The sequence below is a fragment of the Gopherus evgoodei genome, chromosome 9, assembly GCF_007399415.2.
Source record: "Gopherus evgoodei ecotype Sinaloan lineage chromosome 9, rGopEvg1_v1.p, whole genome shotgun sequence".
NCBI lineage: Eukaryota > Metazoa > Chordata > Testudines > Testudinidae > Gopherus > Gopherus evgoodei.
Window position 1 is genome coordinate 51,555,195 of NC_044330.1, and position 19,749 is coordinate 51,574,943.

The window sequence follows — 19,749 nt, forward strand, 5'->3', positions numbered from 1 at the left end:
TGTGTGTATATATATATATATCTTCCTGTTGTATTTTCCACTGCATGCATCCAATGAAGTGGGCTGTAGCTCATGAAAGCTTATGCTCAAATAAATTTGTTAGTCTCTGAGGTGCCAGAAGTACTCCTGTTCTTTTTGCGGATACAGACTAACATGGCTGCAACTCTGAAACCTGTCATTATGAGAGGTATTATTGCAAATGGAAATGTGTTTAATCCATCAGCTACAAGGCATGCTTCTAATAGTCTGTGAGACACAATGACAGCTGACTGTTCTGAATTGGATGTCAGTGCTGTTGCTGACAGAGAGAGTCCTAAATGCAAAGTTGAAGGAATGTTAATCACTCACGGCAGAATGGTTCTTTGTCCGATGTATCAAAAAACACTTTAGTCACTGGAGGATTCTTTAGTGTTAAATAGCTTTTCCACTTATCAGCATAATAACCTGTAGACCACAGTGTGAAAATTCAGCATTAGGTGACTGTACAAGACCAAATGACTGAAAAGAAATCAAGTTAGTGCTTGATTTATACCAAATTGCTTTTCAGCCACAAGGTGAATATTGCAGTTAGTTACTGGTAAAACACAGCATAGACAATATTCCTAATACTCTGTAAACTCATGTGAGTAAGCTAAGCCCATGTGTTAGTGCTTCCAGGAATTAGGCCTAAATATGGCTGTTTTCTGTCCATCCCATATGTTAAGAGCCATCCTTTTTTGTTTCTTGTCAAGACACGTGCTGCTCAGTAGAACAATAATCTCCCTTACTTTGGAAATTTATTTCTGGGAGCTCAGTAGAGCCAAGGTTTCCAAATGTGGGAGCCTAAAGTTACACTCCTAAATCTATATTTGGACAAGTAAAACAAGTGATCTGATTTTCAAAAGTGCAGAGCATTCAGCAGCTGCTGTTGAAGTCAGTAAGGGTTTAAGATGCTGAACACCTCTTGGAAGTACTTAGCAGGAGCATGTGCTTATCCCCCAGACAGCTCCCCAAAGGCATGTGAATTCTGCTCTGATCCCCAGGAAAAATCTACAAGTTCTTGATTCGGCTCTTTGGTCTCCTGTGAGTGCTGATCTGTGCAGTAACTGTGATGTGACTGTACAAAGACTAAATGAAGCCACCAAATCCATTTTCACTTGTAACGTAAGCTAGGATTTATACCTACCTTTCCAGATGTGAAATGGTGTCATCTCACGCACCCACTCCCAGAAGGAAGCAAAGACTATATGTGTTAAGGGACTTTGCAAACAGCTCTGTCCCATGAGTCTCTTTGGCAACATGTACCAGAATGTTTGTTATAGGTTACATGGAGTAACACAGGGTATAGTGTGACAGGCAGCAGTATGAGTCCCTTGGATTGTTAAAGACCATCTCCAAAACACAACTCTTTTATCCACATTGGACACTGCATCATCCTTACCCAGGATGGGGCATGCCATGGGCTGGAAAGCCTCACAGCTGGCACATTTGCTGTTCCTGTAATCTCTGTATGTATCACAGGGGTATGCAGTGATGTTGCACCTCTCTTCCAAGGATGACAAGAACAGGAAAACAGACCTCTGATGGTCACATTTAAAATACTGTGATCCTTGTTGACACAAAGAGAAAGGATATTTCATTAGAAATCTGTGTACAGCATGCAAAATATTAGTGCAACAGCAAAACAGAATGCACCCTATTGCTGTGACAGTATCATAACACCAGAGATGTTCACAGGGTCACGTTAATTCCTGTCCAGCAACTTGACGTCCTGTAAAGCAAGAAACTCTGAGCCACTGGAATAGATTGCCTAGGGAAGTTGTGGAATCTCCATCGCTGGAGATATTTAAGAGTAGGTTAGATAAATGTCTATCAGGGATGGTCTAGACAGTATTTGGTCCTGCCATGAGGGCAGGGGACTGGACTCGATGACCTCTCGAGGTCCCTTCCAGTCCTAGAGTCTATGAGTCTATGAGTCTATGAGCACAGCTTGTGCAACTTGCACTATAAACCAGATGGAAGGATACACTGAGTGCTCCACACTGCTTCTGGGCTGGACACAGATAATCCCCCACTGCTTCTGAGCCAGAGTCATTGATTGTCCCGCACTGCTTTTGGGCCAGAGACACTGATTGTCCCCCATTGGTTCTGGGCTGTCAACCGGGACATACCTGTTCCTACCAATGAACAAGGGCTTAGAATCTAAGCAGTTCTTCAAGTAATCTAACTGCAATGGATTTCCATAAGACCATGTCCAGAGTATGGGTATGTTTAAAAACACTGTAAAATGGCACCTTCATACTCACCATACACTGTCTGCTCCATGTGTACCTTCAAGTCATACCTGTCTACAGCCTATAAGAAGACTTGCCTATGGTTAGCATTGCAGAGCCACTGCTGGTATGCACAACTATGGATTCCACTCTGCCTTATGAATTAGCCACCAGTTCTTAGCTGGGGTTGCCACTTAGGTGGTGCATTCCTTTTGCATAAGCTCTTGCCATTCTTGGTAAAAGCTTTTATAGAAGCAACTGGTTCCACGGACTGTGCTGAAATACACAGCAGTGTATTAAACCTGCCGCAAAATGCCCCTCTCTCCAATTCGGCATGCTGGTGACCACAGAGGAACTGTAAGGAAGTTCTGTAAAAGACCTACAAACAGCAGCAGAGGGACTGAGGATGTGTGAGAAGAGCCAGGGCAAAGCTAAATTCCTGTGTGTGCTATCTTTGAACAATGCCACAGAGCATTACAGAAAAGGGCAGTGATGGCTACACTAAGCAGCATAAGAGATCTGCACCTCTGAAGCAAACAAACTTCATCCCACCAGGAAAAGTTCTTTAAAAAATTGACTGCATGTTTCCATGGATCATGGCTCCTTAGTAAGGTTGTTGCCCGATGTATAATAGTTCAGGGATTGGCATCTTCCCCCAGCACACATGCTGCATTTTTTCCTGTCAATGAGTGATTCTAAATGTCCTCACTGCCAGGCACTAAAGCGTCAAATTGCTGTCTCACAATTTAGACACGTGGTTATATGGACATGATCTCAATGCCTAACCAGGGCAGTTGGAAATTTACACTGCAAAAACATTGCTATTGGTCTCAAATGTAAGGGTTTGCTGCAAATTTCAATGTTTTCTGTAGAATTTAAATTTGTGTTTAAAATACAGAAGTTTATATTTTTTTAGTGCCTGACCAAACACACAGCAGGAGCCAGTACCTCTCTGAAGAGCTTCTACAATAGAAGAGACTAGACAAAGGGCGGGAAGGGAACCAGAGGCACACAAAGGGGAAGTGACTTGCTCACATTCACATACTAGCTCAGTGGCAGGAACAGAACACAGGTCTCCTGAGTGCCATGCTGTCTCTCATTGCCAAGACATACATCATTGCCTCAGTGTTGTCTTCTCCATTACACAGTTCTCTGCACTGGTTCTGGGGACTCATTGCTGCTAACACTTGTGCTTTCACACTGGATTTGAGTGAATTCGCTTTTTTTTTTTTTAAATAAAAAAAAGTCTCACGTCTCCTAAACGTTTCTATAAGTTCTGGGAGTAAACTTGCTCACTGAATTTATGCATGCAAATTTGTGGAACTAGGTGAATTTGCTCCACAGCAAAATTTGATGCCATTCACTCACTTGGAAGAGAGCAGAAAATCCAGGATGAAACAGCAAAGGGTTATGGGTCAGATTCTCCTCTGGTGCAAATCAGCATGGCTCTCTGGACTTCAGTGTGGCAACCCCCAATATACAGCAGCTGGGGATCTGACTTTTTGGGTTGTTTTCCAAAAAGTTGGGGGGTTTTTTTGTTTTTTGTTTTACTGTCAGTGAGTGTTTCCCCCACACTTCTTTGGGTGATTTGTTGAAAATATTTTGTCCTAGTTTTCCCAATGTAAAGTGTATTTCATTACCAGAAAATATTGTTTGTGGGCAGCCGGGCTGGTCGGTTCCTCCATTGGCATAGAAGTCTATGTGTCCTAAAGCTTCTCTGTAGCCTAGTCCTAATCAAAGAAAATATCATTTTTAGAAAGAATCTTAAAGTGCCGGGAAAAGGAATTTCAGATGAAGAATTAGGAACAAATAACAACATGGATTCCTTTAGCATTGGCAGTCTCAGCTGTGCAAGAGATTTAGTTTCCTTAATCTATGTATGCATCATTGAACTAAAAGACAATGACCCCGTTGCCGTATTCTAGATAATGACATTAAATGCCCACAATAAGACAATGTGTGTGACATGTGCATGATGTGTATCTGGGCCCATCACCTTCTGCAGAGAAACTGTGGGAGGGAAAAAGGTAAGTTAAATCTCTGTGGATTTGTGGCCTTTTTAGGGAAGGAGTTTGCCAGGCCTTCAAGAAGGCAAATCGATGGTCCAAACAGTGGTAAGCCTGGTCTGTCTTCATGCCTTATCCAAGGGTAGATCTTGGACTCACAGAGCACCTTCTAGAAATTGCTGACATCCTTCCTCCATGCAGGAGGAGAGAAGATCCATGAGTAGATGGTCCCCTCCATACACAGATATGGGCCAGGGCTTGATCTCATGCAAGAAGGTGGATTCTGAACAGGATCCTGAAATGAGTATGAGTATGAGCTAGTGGAGCTGTGCGAGAACAGGATGATGATGCTTTGTAAAGGTGAGACACAGCCATTAGCATATGCTGCTGGAATCTGGCGGGTGGTTGTTGAGTGCTGTGGAGTAGAGTGATGCAGTAGTCTAGGTCACAGAAGTCAAATGTATGGGTGAGGAGGAACTGAGGGGGGAAATTACCAAATGGTGATGGGGTGACTAGTGTGGGAAGAAAAGTTCAGAGTCCAGGATGATGCCAAGGATATAGACTCACCAGGTGAAAGTATTCCTGGCCCAAGGAGAATAATAAAAGGCAGGCAGCATAATGCAAAGCTGTGTAATGCCTCCCAGCTGAGGACCACAGGGCAGGTTACAAGCAGCCAGGGAGTTTTATGTTATTAACACTATGTCCAAGGGAATGAAATGGTTCAGCTTTTCAAGTTGGTGTGATGGCTTTTGCTATTTTAATTCCTGGCTCCAGTTCCTTAGTGACCTGTACCACTGCGAGCAGCAGCACTCCCCCAACCGGGAACAGCTGACTCTGAGGTGCTACTGCACATGAGGGTGCTCTCCCTTTGCCAGCTCACAACTGATATCGTTGCACTTAGTAGAACACAAGGACTGCTCTGCCCTCCCTCTCCAGGGGCCATAACGCCTCTCCCCCAGCCAGCAAAGCAAGCTATATCCCCTCGAGGTCTATAGCAGCACACATGTACCTTGTGCAGACCTGGCAACTTCCTGTGTACCCTCGGGGGCTGTGCAGCTCGGTGCCACCTTTTGCTATGAGCTGTGCCCATGTGGCACCAGTCACAGTCCCCTGGGTTTGGCTGTTGAGACATGTCCTGTTAACAGGGGTGGCTCCAGGCCCCAGCATGCCAAGTTCGGGGTGCTCTGCTGGTCGCCGGGAGGGTGACAGACAGGGCTCCAGTGGACCTCCCGCAGGCACACCGGAGCAGCAGGACCGGCGACCGGCAGAGCACCCCCTGTGGCAGGCCGCCGTGCTTGGGGTAGCAAAATGTCTAGACCCGCCCCTGCCTGTTAAACCAGTAACACAGCAGAAATAGCTCTGGGGTGAATAGTGACCCATTTTCTGAGCTATGCAGAATGGGACCCCTCCACCCCCCACAGCCTGGGCATAACCCTGTGATCTGAGTTAGATCACTGCCCCGTACAGGCACAGAGCTCCAGCCAATGAGAGAGGAGCCCAGGCATTGCCTCACAGTAGCCTTCTCACTCCTGCAGTCCAGTTTAGTTCCTGGGTTTCCATCTAATGAAACACAGAGAAGGAAGAAATTAAATATTACCATCAATATCAGAATGAATGACGTCAACAAACTGGGCATCTGTAGGATCTAACCTTTCCTCAGGAGGTTTCCCATTAAATAAGGGGCCTGCTGGGTCAAGACCTGAAATGCAAAATGATTATTATGGCATGATTGTAATGTGGTGCTAATTAAATGATTCTCTATATCCCTGTGAATGGGTGGCCTCCATCCCACTCTGGATACAGGACACTTACACACTGGGTTAGCATCTGAGAACATGCACACTGTTACAGAGTTTTCCTTCCCTCCTAATGAAGTACAAAATATTAGCCTCAGTCCGAGGGTACGTCCAGACTACCCGCCGTATTGGCGGGTAGCGATCGATTTTTCGGGGATCAATATATTGCGTCTCATTTAGACGCAACATATCGATCCCCGAACGTGCTCCCGTTGACTCTGGAACTCCACCGGAGCGAGCGGCGGTAGCAGAGTCGACACGGGGAGCCGCGGACGTCGATCCCGCTCTGTGAGGACCCGAGGTAAATTGATCTAAGATACACAACTTCAGCTATGTGAATAGCATAGCTGAAGTCGAAGTATCTTAGATTGATACCCCCCGCCCAGTGTAGACCAGCCCTGAGCCTTTTCCTTAGCATAGGTTCCTAGGGCTCCTCTTAAAGATCTCACTGTCCCTACTCGGAGTTCCTTCTTCCTCAGAGAAGCCCCAAGGCAGCTTATGTTCCTGGCATGTGGCTAACGGGGCTCACCATGGGGGCTAGTTAGCAGAAATTATTCTGTGTCTCCGTGTAGGGTTCTTGTGCCTAACACCTTTGCATAAGGCCTAACAGTGATGTAGTGCTCCATGTGTTCAGAACACAGGACTGGCACTCACTAACTACCTGACCTACACAGCACTCCTGGGAGCTCACTACAGAAAGTATTATTCAGTGTTTGGGTAAACTGAGGCAGAGAACTGAAGTTATTTGCCCAAGACAGGAGCAGGGATTGAGAAAGGGGCTTACCTGTTATTCTCCCAAGTTTGCCATTATACATCTGTCCCACAAACCCAGAGATATGCGCTCCAAGACTAATTCCTATCATATAAACAGAGTCAAGTGATGCTCCATCGGCCTGCAATTTAAAAATGTCCATGATCAGAGGTTACAGAAATGTTAAGCACATAAGAAACATCAAGAGCAGGAAAAGGCCATCCAGCTGGTTCCAGGGATAACATAAATAGCCCATCCTAATTTTACCTGCGAGTACCTCTCTTGTCCCAATGCAAATTCCACTGAAATGACCCCCCTTCCATGCTCAACACCCTTTGGTGATGTGAATCTGAAAGCTAAACATCTCCGGGCCATGACTGTGTTCTCCTGGGACAGCGATTATGCACGAAACAGTGTCTAGTGCGTGTGGCTGCTATGGCAATACCAATAATTAATAATAAACCCCAATTGCCAGCATGTGGTTTCAGAAATGTATTTTCTAATTCAAAGATCCTAATGCAAGTTGCTGCAGCCCATGGCCTCTGGCAGCTGTTAACTCATCTGTGCTCACGTTAGTCTGGTCCTCCATAATGTCCTGCCTTGTACACTTTTGACACATGTTCTTCAATCATATCAGTGTTCCCAGTCACCAGTTAGCCAAGTGAAATCAATAAAACTGAAACAATCGTATAATGTATAATAATGTATAATCGTATAATATTTGGTCAAAATAAGAATGTAGAATAACATTTAATACATTAAACAAAGTAAAATAATATTTTTGTTCACTTTTTTTCACTTTATCTGTTGGGACCCTGATGTTTCATCAGAAAAAGATTGCTCCGAGTTCAGAAGGTGATAATCATTATATGGATAATGAGAGGACAGGGAGCCTGTTGGATGTGCATAAGCTTGAATGAGTCACAATGTCATAGTTACCAAGATGAAGCTATCTCCTATTTGCAGGGGAAGTGTAGCTTAGTGGAACACCTTCTCATCCCGATCTGCACAGAACATTCAGCACCTCTCTGAACGGTCCTTACAATCATCTCATTCATATATCCTCTGCCATTCAAGTTGGTAGCTTCACATTTAAAACCATTAATCCCTGAATGTGAATTGAACTCATGTATAGTCTCAGGGACACATTTTTGAAGTGGCTGCGACCAAATCTGTACTTTTAATTGTCCAACTTTAGGCACCTAATTTTTGGGAATTCAAGTTTAGGGAACAGTGTGGAGGTGCCTCCAAACTCCAACTGGTGCATGCCAGCTTCCTGTTAGACATCCAGCTGCCTAGTTTGTGTGTTCAAATTAGGGTGACCAGATGTCCCGATTTTATAGTGACAGTCCAGATTTTTGGGTCTTTTTCTTATATAGGCTCCTATTACCCCCAACCCCCCATCCTGATTTTTCACACTTGCTCTCTGGTCACCCTAGTTCAAATGTGCACCTGCAAATCTGATTTCTGGGGCATTTGAAATGTACGTGCCTCAGATTAGAGGCTTTTAAAAAAAATTGGTATTCCAAGTTTAAAGTGAATGAAGCTGTAAAATGTTAACATGCAAAGTCAAAGTAAAGATTTTGGCACTACATGTATTTGAGTTTACAGTAATTAATGCATCTCTTTAAAGAACAATTTGCTTTCCCTAAGATTCTGCTGTAAATACTTCTTTTACTCCATTAACACTGTCACAATTATTAGAAATATGTAACTTACCAACATTTGGTCTATAAGTGTTTTCAAGAATTCAGCAACTTTCTTAGTATTGCTAGAAGCTCTGTGATAGAGCAGAGTCGTAGCCCCGCGGTTCCAATCTACAATGATTATGTTGATGTCTTCCACAGAGAGCAAGAGATGTACTGCTTTTTGTATCCAGATGGGGGGAGACCCTGTGGGTCTGTACCCATGCACAATGAGGATAGTTTTCTTGGTCACGTTCAGATACCTGGAACCAGCTGAACTGAGTGTTTCAGCACAGTTCTGGTTTTGTCTTGTGTACAGCATTAGTTTCACTTTCAAGTCTGTGCCAGTCAAAGCACTGCTTATACTGAGACCTGTAAATGCAGGACATCCTTCTTCTGTACCTGAAAACAGGAGATGGCAGGTCATTATTAGTCAGATTAGAGATAATAAACTTCTCTGCCTTTTTCCCCCAACAGCCCAAGCAAGACTCCATTGCCAGTTCCATCCCTTCGGGTCACTCATTTCCCTCCTTTTCCCCTCATCATCTGTAGTACTGGGGCTATCATGGGAACTCAGCTTTAGCTGCAGCATTAGGATGAGAGCCTCGGCCTGGAGCCAGCATCATGGCTCTCTCAGACGTCTGGCCATCATCTTTTCACTTTCTCTAGCTCTCAATAAATACCTGTTCTGTTCATACAGAAGCCCCCAGAAGCCCCTGGCATAGGCCACTGTCAGAAGATAGGATACTGGGCCAGATGGACCATTGGTCTGACCCTTTACGGTCATTTTTATATTCTTATATGTTCTGTATGCTGTGCCCATCACCATTGTAGCACCTGAGCACCTCCCCATCTAGAATGGACATATCAGAGCCCTCGTAAACCATGCTCTCTATATATCAGTACATGGTCATGCCACCCAGTGAGCACACTTCAGCACTTCTGTCTGACAGCAATATTAATTGCTTCCATTGTCATGCCTGGACCTGCTGATGAAGAGATCGTGAGCCAAATTCAGGTGAGGTCCGAGTGGGCACAACCCTAGTTACCCAATGATGACCCTGAGGCATTTATGACCACCTTTGGGAGGGAGCCCAAGCCAGTCAGTAGTCCCTTGAGCACTGGACCGTGATATTGGTGTCATGTTTGAGGGGAAGGCACAGTCAGCCTACTGGACTAAGAGCACACCAAGAACTACAGGCAAGTGAGAGTTGTTATTCTAAACTATTTAGCTACTAATGAAGAGATGCATCACCAGCGATGTAGATCAAAAATGTACTCTAAAGCACTAGACCTTGCGTAGTAGCCCAATGCCTGAAGGAACACTATAGGTGGTGGGTCTGCTCTGAGCAGTGGTCTGGGGCCCAGGTTGCCAAGTTAATTCTAACTCAACAATTTATATGGCTACCATCAGCAAGAGGTCGAGAATGGATGACGCAGCCTTGGTTCTCTGTCAGACACTGTGTGACTGATGAAAAATTTCTTAGTGGTCAAAGGATTCCAAGACACAGAATTTCCCAGACCCTTAACAGCCCATAGGACTGACCAAAGGGAGGCACAGGACACAGACACTAAGCCTCTAACTGCAGCTCACAAGAGGCCACATTTAGGCCCAGGAAGGCTGGGCCACCTGCTTATCATGGAGAGGCCCAAGAGCATGAAGTGTGGTTAGGGTGGGGCCTCTCCTGAATGTGCATCTTATACCCCAGTTGGCTGAAACAGAATCCTAAGATGGAGGGTCTTGCACCATACCAGAACCAAATCCATCTCTGACAAAGAAAGATGCCTCCAAAGCCAGCCCAGTGACCTGATACTCCTGTAGACAGCAGGGACATCTAAGGGAAGATGGAAAAGAGAAGACTGAGAGGGGACATGATAGCAGTTTTCAGGTATCTAAAAGGGTGTCATCAGGAGGAGGGAGAAAACTTGTTCACCTTAGCCTCTAATGATAGAACAAGAAGCAATGGGCTTAAACTGCAGCAAGGGAGATTTAGGTTGGACATTAGGAAAAAGTTCCTAACTGTCAGGGTAGTTAAACACTGGAATAAATTGCCTAGGGAGGTTGTGGAATCTCCATCTCTGGAGATATTTAAGAGTAGGTTAGATAAATATCTATCGGGGATGGTCTAGACAGTATTTGGTCCTGCCATGAGGGTAGGGGACTGGACTCGATGACCTCTCGAGGTCCCTTCCAGTCCTAGAGTCTATGAATCTATGAATCTATGAATGCCCCCTGTGGAGTGTGAATGCGCCCAGGGCTGGACCATGGAGATGTGCACCCGTAAGAAAGCTCCCCACAGATTGACAATGCTGGTATGTGTACAAGGAAAGAGAGTGTAAGGACTTCTAGGCTTTGGGTGGAGCCAGAGAAGTAGTTCCTGCTTCCCTGGCTGGGGAAGATGGCACCCCAAGAGAGCCAATCTGCACACAGTGCATACATGGTGATGGAAAAGCCTACCCCAGCCAGTGGTTACAACTGACTGTGGGCACGCACACAGGAACCATACCTGTGGCTCTGGCTGGAGAACAGGCCTACTCAATAATACTGGGATGAGATTGGCCTTTTTTTCAGCAAGTCATGAATGAGCTGACCAGCCAGAGGATTATGGACTGGGATCGATCCCTTTGCATGGAAGACCTGGGCCAAGCAGGACTTGAGGGCCCAGCAGATCTGGGAGAGGAGACCTCGAGAGCAACCCAACCAAGACCAGAATTGGAGAAGGGGAAGGTATCCACCCAGGACCCTACAGTAGGGTTCCTACTGCAGGCAGGAAACTTTGTTCAGGAAAAGAGGGATGACCCCACACAGAGCTGCTCCCAAAAGCAACTGACCTCTGTAAATGGAGATGTGACGGAACTTGGGTGACTGGACCATTACCCCCATTTTGTGCTCAAGAAGGAGCATGTGTATGGTGTTGAGAAAGACCAACAGTTTGGGGAGTTGAGGGCACAACTACCAGTGCCACACAAATACCGCCAACCAGAGATGCAACTCACACATGACATCCATTGTGCTGGGCATTAGGAGTGGGAGAAGACACTGTCATGGGTAATGGCCAACTTCTATCCTGGCCTCCATAAAGAAGTAAGGAAATACTGCTCCTCCTGCCATCCTGCCACCTGTCCATTGACAGCAGTATCCCAAAGGCTCCCCTTGTTCCTTTGCCACTGATGGAGACACCCTTTGAGAAAATAGGGATGGACATAGTCAGGTCCCTAGAGAAGTGTGCCTCCAGGTACCAGTACATCTTGATAGTCATTGACCATGTGGCCTGGTATCTGGAGGCTCTTCCCCTTCACACAGCAAAGGCAACTGTGATTGCACCAGAATTTATGAAACTTTTTTCATGTGTGGAGTGCCCTCATGAGATATTAACCAACCCTAGGAGCAGCTGCACCTCACAGACTATGCAAGAGCTGTGCTCTCTTTTGAAGAGCATATCTTTGAGAACTTTTATGTACCATTCACAGACAGATGGTCTCGTAGAGAGACTTAACAAAACTCTAAAAGAAATGCTAAAGTGCTTTATCAAATCTGACTCTAGCACTGGGACCAGTTGCTTCCACTACTCTTATTCTCTATAAGGGAGGTCTCACAGGCCTCTATACAGGGCCGGCGCTTCCATTTAGGTGACCTAGGCAGTCGCCTAGGGCGCCAGGATTTGGGAGGGTGGCATTTTGCCACCCTCGGAGGCAATTCGGTGGCGGAGGGTTCTTCCGCGCTCTGGGTCATCGTTGGCAATTCTGCGGTGGGTCCTTCACTAGCTCCAGGACCCGCCGCCAAAGTGCCCCGAAGACCGGGAGCGCGGAAGGACCCCCTCCGATGCAGAATTGCCGCCAACAACCGGGAGCGCGGAAGGACCCCCACCTAGGGTGCCAAAAACCCTGGCGCCGCTCCTGCCTCTATGGGTTTCTCCCCCTCTGAACTATTGTATGGCCATGTCCCTCAAGGGATCTTAGATTTGCTACATGAAGGCTGGGAGGAAGAGGACGCAAATACTGTCAATGTGACTCAATATATTATTCACCTAAGGGAATATCTTAAACAGCTGGGTTTATTTGCTAGTGAAAATCTACAGAAGGCACAACAGAGAGAAGAACAAGGTTATAGCCGAGGGGCATGGCTGAGTACTTTCCAGCTGGGACACTGAGTCTTATTATTGTTACTGTCAGCTAAGTCTAAATTAATGGCCTGTTGGCAGGATCCTTTTGAGGTAGCTAGACAAGTAAGACTGGTCAGTTATGAAATCTGGTTACTAGGCAGAAGAAAAGAGATCAGAATCTACCACGTAAGTCTTCTCAAGCCCTGGAAAACTTGGGAACTTTGCTGATGACTCCTTTCCCTGTGAGACCCGAATTAAGCCCTCAAGTTCATATCTGCCAGGGGTCGATACCTGTGATAGTAGGTGTGGGACTCTCTCCTGGTCAGAGAGCACAACTCTCCCAAGGAACTGAGAACTTCATTCATGTTTTCTCCTCAATATCTGGAAAAACCCAGCTAGTGAAATACTACCTGGAAACAACACCTGGACAACAAGCTAGGGAGAACCCTAACCTACTGCACAAAATGTGGCACATAGTCTGGGAAGAAGTACAGGCAATCTTAAAAATGGGAGAATGATGCTGGCATCTGACTCGTGCCCAAGCTGCAGGCATTAGCTAAGAACTGACAACCAGATCAGGTCATCTGTATGTTAGTTTTGCTTAAAATAAGTGTTAGTCTTATATGAATGTAGTTAGTGTTTAGACTCTGTGAAATGCTTGTAAGTTGCTGCACGCATTAATCTCACTTATAATACCTATATCCTGTGTTATAAGATATATTTAAATATTTGCCCTTGCCTGTCAGGAGAGAAGCATTCCCAAGTATGAAATACTAGTTTGCCACAGGTGTTATCTCCTGCCTAGCAAAAGAAGAGCCATAGACACCAGACAAAGCATTGTGGCAATCAGAGGGCAAAAGACTTTGTTGATTGCTTCCCCCCCCGAACCCCCCCCCCAGTTAAACTCTGGGGGAAGAGAATAAAAATCCCTGACAAGAAGAAAACTGTGTCTTTTGGGCTATTTAAACACTGAAGGGACAGAGATGCTAAACTGAAACCAGAAATCCCCAGGGTCTGCCTCCTGGGTCTACCCTGAAAGACTCTTTGAATTGGCGGGTCACTACAGCTCTGTCACTAAGAGGATTTAGATGGTAACTCATTGGTGTGTGTGTGTTTGTTTCCTTTAACCTATGAATAACTCACTTACTTCTTTTTCCTAGTTAATAAACCTTTAGATAGTTTACTACTGGATTAGCTACAGGTGTTCTCTTTGCTGTAGGATTGTACTAACTGATTTGGAGTAAGTGACTGGTTTCATGAATGGTCTCAACCTGAATGTGGTGATTTTTGGTGTAAGTGACCATTTATCACTAAGTCCAGTTTGTCACAAAATAGCCTGAAGAGGCTAAGGGGACTGTCTGTGACTCCATGGAGAGATTGTTACTGTGATCCAGGAGTTCACATTTGTTACAGGCTTGGTGAAATCTAATGATAAAAAAATAAACAAACTGGTGGTGTGTTGTGTTTCATTTTTTGCCAGTCTGCCCTGTGGTCGTCACTCACAGTAATGAGCCACTTTAGACAGTGTGATGGGGGTAGTTGAATAGTCCAAAAGTGAGTGGAGGAGCACCATAATTCTGGTCTCCCAACCCAACAGTTTGATTAGTTTTTGCATTGTTTTCTGTAAAGTTAACTGCATTTTGAAATTCCATGCTTGTCCAATGTCATGAGAGATAAGCCACCAGAGTAGCTGGGACCTGTGGGATAACTTAGTACAATCAAGCTCATGAAGGGATAGCGAAAAATCCCTTTCTCCCCCTTACCACCTTTTCGACCCCCTCTGGACACTGTCATTTCAAGACATTCCATTTGAACTGCATAGGACTGTGGCAAACTTTCAGCACCTTATGAATAAAGTTCTCAGCCTACTATCAATATGCCACAGCCTACATGGATTATATCATTATCTATAGCTCCATGTGGAAAGAGCCCCTACTACATATGAAGGCAGTATTAAGACCGTCGGGTTATGCTGTGAGACCAGTTTCCTATGGTGAAGTATATTAGCAATCATGGAGGTGACCTTTCTAGGATACCACATAGAGGATGGACTTGTGAAGCCAGTAATCAAAAAAGCACAGGCTTTAAAAACATGCCCAGTCCCCAAGACAAAAAGCACCTGAGGCACTTCCTGGGCCTTGCCGGATATTAGCAGAGATTTACCCTGAATTTCACTTTGATTGTGGCTCCCCTAACAGACCTTATAGAGGGTGCTAACCCCTGGATGATATGATGGGATACGGACTGCAAGAAGGTTTTTAATACCCTGAAGACATGCCTTTGTCGGGCACCCATCCCTTTTAATCCCAACTTTTCCTGAGAATTCATACTCCAGGTGGAGGCTCAGATGGAGCCTAGATGCTGTGCTTTCAAGGACTTTGCAGGCAAGGAGTACACAGTTCTGGATTTAAGTAGAAAATTGTTCCCCAGGAAGAGGGCCTATCTGGTTATTGACAAAGAGGAACTGGCAATTAAGTGAGCCATAGAGTCTCTCACGTACTACCAGCTGGGGAATTCCTTCTCATTGGTCACAGATCATGCCCTTTTAAGTTGCGTGACAGACCCAGACCAGTGGTGTACAGGAGTCTGGTAGAGGGCAAATCTACTGGTCACTGGATGAGTAGTTTTCTGTTCCCTGAGTGACCAGAGCAGGGGCTGCACTAGAGTAATCAGGAACCTGCTAGAAGCAATTAAGGCAGACAAGCTGATTAGAACACCTGCAGCCAATCAAGGCAGGCTAATCAGGGCACCTGGGTTTAAAAAGAAGCTCATTCCAGTCAGGTGAGGGGGAGCCAGAGGAAAAGAAATGCGTGTGAGGAGTAGAGAGTAAAGGTGTGCTGCTGGAGGACTAAGGAGTACAAGTGTTATCAGACACCAGGAGGAAGGTCCTGTGGTGAGGATAAAGAAGGTGTTTGGAGGAGGCCATGGGGAAGTAGCCCAGGGAGTTGTAGCTGTCATGCAGCTGTTCCAGGAGGCACTACAGAAAGCTGCAATCCACAGGGCTCTGGGCTGGAACCTGGAGTAGAGGGCGGGCTCGTGTTCCTCCCAACTCCCGATCAGACACAGGAGAAGTTGACCCAGACTGTGGGGAAGATCACTGAGGTGAGCAAATCTGCCAATAAGTGCAGGAGCCACCAAGGTAGAGGAGGAACTTTATCACAGTTGGTTAAATACCTGATGGACTGGAACCCCTGTATAATGTGGCGGTAGCTCACACTCCAACAATACAGGGTCAGAGTATAACAGCATGCAGGGAAAGACCATGCCAATGCTGATTTTTTTTTTCCCAAGGGAACTTGGAGAAGTGGACATTCTGAACCAGAAGCCCTTTTCCATCTTGAAGGGTGGAGTGTGTGATGGAGCATGCCTCCATCCCAATCAGTAGAAGCTAATGAGCTCCTCTGGGCTCAACCAGTATCAAACAGACACACCTACAAGCAAAGCTTGTTCCAGCTGTGGGGAGCAAGCTTCAAAAGAGAGCTTGTCACAGGAAGTGGTGGCAACCAGGAAGAAAGTGGCTGTGCCTCACAAGTAGCTGTACTCTTGAAGAGCAGCCAAGGAAGGAAACAGCTGACAAGCCTCCCCTACCCACAAGGACTTTTCAGACCCAGGACAAGCTGATCACTGCAGGATAGGGTGTCCGACCATCATGTATAAACCAGACTTTTATAAGGAAACTCAGTGACTGAACATCCTGATCCCCTTAAGTAGGAGAACCCCACAGCTGTGAACTCAGAAAGGCTGGAGTAAAGTTCCCAAGCAGGGAGAGGACTTTGAAAGTGAAAGAGACTTTGCAACAGCCAGGAGATCATGCCAACCTTCTAAAAATGCTGTGTAGTAGAGAGTGGTTTGAAGGTGTAGCTCAGGCTGTGGGTCAGGCTCTGAAGGCCACCCCTTCCCTAGGCCTCAGAGCCTGAGCTCCAGCCCAAGGATGACTGCAGAGTGCTGTCTAAACCGCCATTGTTGGAGCACTAGCATGAACCCTGCCAGCCCAAGGCTGTCAACACGGGCTGTTGTGGGCTATCCAGACATACCCTTAGACTGTAAGTTCTTTGGGGGAAAGGCACACTTTTCAGAGTCGTGCCTAACACCCTAGGCATTGCTGACGCCCCCTTGTATCTAGCTGCTACCCCAATACAAATAAATACATACAATTGTATTTCTTCTTATAAACATCATCACAGTTGTAAGGGAGCAGGCAGGAACTGGGCCTGAGAGTTCCTATGACTCAGTGCAGAGCACTACACCTATTGCTTAACTTTATTCGCGCCTACGTGACCCGTAGCCAGTGCTCAGACTTGCTCAGGCAAGCACTTTGCTGTGCACCGCAGTCACCAGATCTAGATCTAAGACTCCACAGCCTCTGTGGCAGAGGATATCTGTTAAAGATCAGATCCATGTTTGCTAATAAGTAGCACAGGAAACATTTAAAAAGCCTTGTAATAGCAACACTGAGACTACTAGAATGGTGCAAATATGATTAATACAGTCAGAGTAATGCTACAGGCTGGTGAGACTTTCAGGACCTTCTGAGAAATGTCAACATGTGATAACTAGTCAGTGTCAATTATTTTGCTCTAAATGCTGACAAGCACAGTGAACACCTAACCACCTTGCTTTGGACATGACTCTGAAACTTCAACACCATTTCTCCAATGTAGTTCATAGTTCATCAGAATTTCACTTTATATACAATGAGAAAAACCAATGATAAGGAGTGCTCTCACCTGCATACTGAACATGCCCACACCCACATTCTTGAAGAGTAATTACATTTTTTTAAACCTCCCCAGGTGTCTCTTTTCATGCATACAGCCAAGAGGTGTAATCGTTTTTGTTTCAATACTGCTGGTGCATAAAGAAATGTCTGCATTTTTAAAGGGAATTTCTGATGTGCCCTTATCTGTCCTTAAGGGCTTGTGCACAAACATTTAGTTCATGGCAAGCTGGCGTGTGTATCTACACACACTAGCCTGCCACGGATTTACCGTCCCCAGGGACGGTCCCTTCCAACACACATTAACAGTTTGTTTATATTGATCTAGCTTTCTTTGAAATGGAACTAGATCAAAGCACATCAACAAATGGTTAATGCCTGTTGGCAAGGTCCACTTGGACAGTTAGTCTTCAGCAGGCTAATGGTGGGCAGATTTACACCCCAGCTTGCCGTAAACAAATTAATTGTGTAGACAAACCCTAAGGCCATAATACTGTTAGTGTCAGTATTTTTATATTATACAGTACTGGGCTAGTGAGAGGCAGTATAGCCTAGTGGGTTGGGCACAAGACTAGCAGTCAGGAGACCTAGGTTCAATTAACAGCTCTTCTGCTGATATTGAATAGGTCATTGCTCTCCCTGGGCCTGTTTCCCCTTCTGTAAAAACAGAAGTAAAGTTCTTTGAAAGATCTAGTGATGAAAGTGCTGTATAAGGTTATTACTGCTAGTTTGTATTTATCAAACCCAACATGTGAAAGACGTCAAGATCTCTGAGGCTCTTGGGAAACCTTAAGATTGCTGAAATTAATAAGAATATTTAGATTTTTTTGAAAACACAAGACATAGGTGTGTTTCCTCTCAGAGCTTAGAGGTGCAATATTACAGACCATAAACAACCCTCTGCTGTTTGTTTACAAGAGGCCGTGGGAGTAGTTGGCTTATGGTTATAAAGACTTGTTCTTGAACTGGATGAGAGGACTGTCAAATGAAGTTGACTGGTTTGTAATAGTAAATGCCAAATCATACACTTACAAAATTAATACTTTAAAAACCTTATTTATCATATGAATTATTGCTGCAAAAATATAATCACAATTAACAATTGTAATTGCTAATGTATAGTACTTAACACAAGAAGTTTATACAAAGTGGCACTAAGATACAATTACTCATTCTGTTTTTACATGTTGAACTCTACACTCACTTGAAAATAATCTTGTGCATCTAACCAGTATATTTCACTTCAAAACCAAAACAATTACATATCAGCATTTATAATCTAAAGACTAAATATGTTCATGCTACTATGACATCTGAAAATTGTTTCTTTTGCTGAGAAAATCAAAACAACTGTTTAAATTTCTTACCTGCCCTCACCCTGCACATCAAATAGATGAAAAAGAAATACAGCTTCGGCATGTAGAATAAGTAAGTCAATCACCATGTAACATCCTTGTTCAAACAGAGAGAAGAGTACTGCAATTCAGGGCTTCCACAATTTCTTTACCATGTGTTTGCTCGCTTTCCTATAACCACTAAACTGCCTATTCAGGTGATATCAGTAGGTGTGGTGACAAGCAGGAAGTTAATATACAAGGAATAGCCCTTAAACTCTCAAATCTAGGCCTGTACTTCTTTAAAGGGTGAGGCAGTTTCTAATCTTACAGGGTTATTTCTTTTAATTTGTTCTGATCTGGGGAATGACTAAGCCAAGCCATGGCAGTTGTGTAATGCATATTGAATAGCAGTTTGGTTCGCTGTGTTGAAATTAGGGAGATTATTGCAGGTCTCTTTCGCCTTTTGCAAGGAATGCCAAAAAGACAACAAAGAGTGCAGTTGTTTCTGCAGGTCTGATACACACCTGGCAGGACCAGCCTTGGCTTCAAATGATCCTTCGGCCCCCTATGAAGACATCCCCATGACTCCATTTCCCTATAGCATGCCTATCCCCACTTATCTCTTAGCGGGCTGAGACCAGCCTCCCCTGCTGTGAGGCTGTGTCCCTTCTAGTGGGCTGAACCTCCCGCGTACACACTTTGGAGCCAGGAAGAGTCCCAAAGCACAGAATTCTGAGCAAGGGAGGATACTTGCAGAATTCAGTCTGTGCTGATGTGACACTCATGGATCTGGCAGCCCTGTCTGCAGGGGTCAGTCCTGGGTCCGGTACTAGTCAATATTTTCATTAATGACTTCGATAACTGAGTGGACAATATGCTTATAAAATTGGCAGATGACACCAACCTGGGAGGGGGTGCCAGCGCTTTGGAGGACAGAATCTGAATTCAAAACAATGGCAAATTGGAGAGTGGATCTGAATTCAGCATAGATGGTACCTTCCAGCCCTACATTCTTATGATTCCTGAAGCCCAGCTCTGATAAATGAAAGGGGAGGTAGCTCCCTTTTATGGACACCTAGCCAGTCAGCTAGCTATAAAATCC

At 45.0% G+C, this 19,749-nt stretch overlaps 1 protein-coding gene across 2 annotated transcripts in view; it reads right to left on the bottom strand.

Moving 5' to 3' along the window:
* Window positions 1-18,955, bottom strand: part of LIPH (lipase H) — a 30,874-nt gene extending 11,919 nt beyond the window's left edge. Inside the window, exons 1-7 of one of the 2 annotated variants that reach the window (XM_030576464.1) lie at window positions 18,678-18,954; window positions 8,525-8,892; window positions 6,839-6,947; window positions 5,856-5,957; window positions 3,893-3,982; window positions 1,421-1,588; window positions 349-444 (exon numbers count right to left, since the gene is read on the bottom strand). In XM_030576464.1, the coding sequence (XP_030432324.1) occupies window positions 349-444; window positions 1,421-1,588; window positions 3,893-3,982; window positions 5,856-5,957; window positions 6,839-6,947; window positions 8,525-8,892; window positions 18,678-18,729 (985 nt within the window). In that variant the 5' untranslated portion in view covers window positions 18,730-18,954. Of the gene's footprint in view, window positions 1-348; window positions 445-1,420; window positions 1,589-3,892; window positions 3,983-5,855; window positions 5,958-6,838; window positions 6,948-8,524; window positions 8,893-18,677 lie in introns of both variants that reach the window. The other variant, XM_030576465.1, reaches the window with a different exon arrangement.
* Window positions 18,956-19,749: the final 794 nt, after the last annotated feature.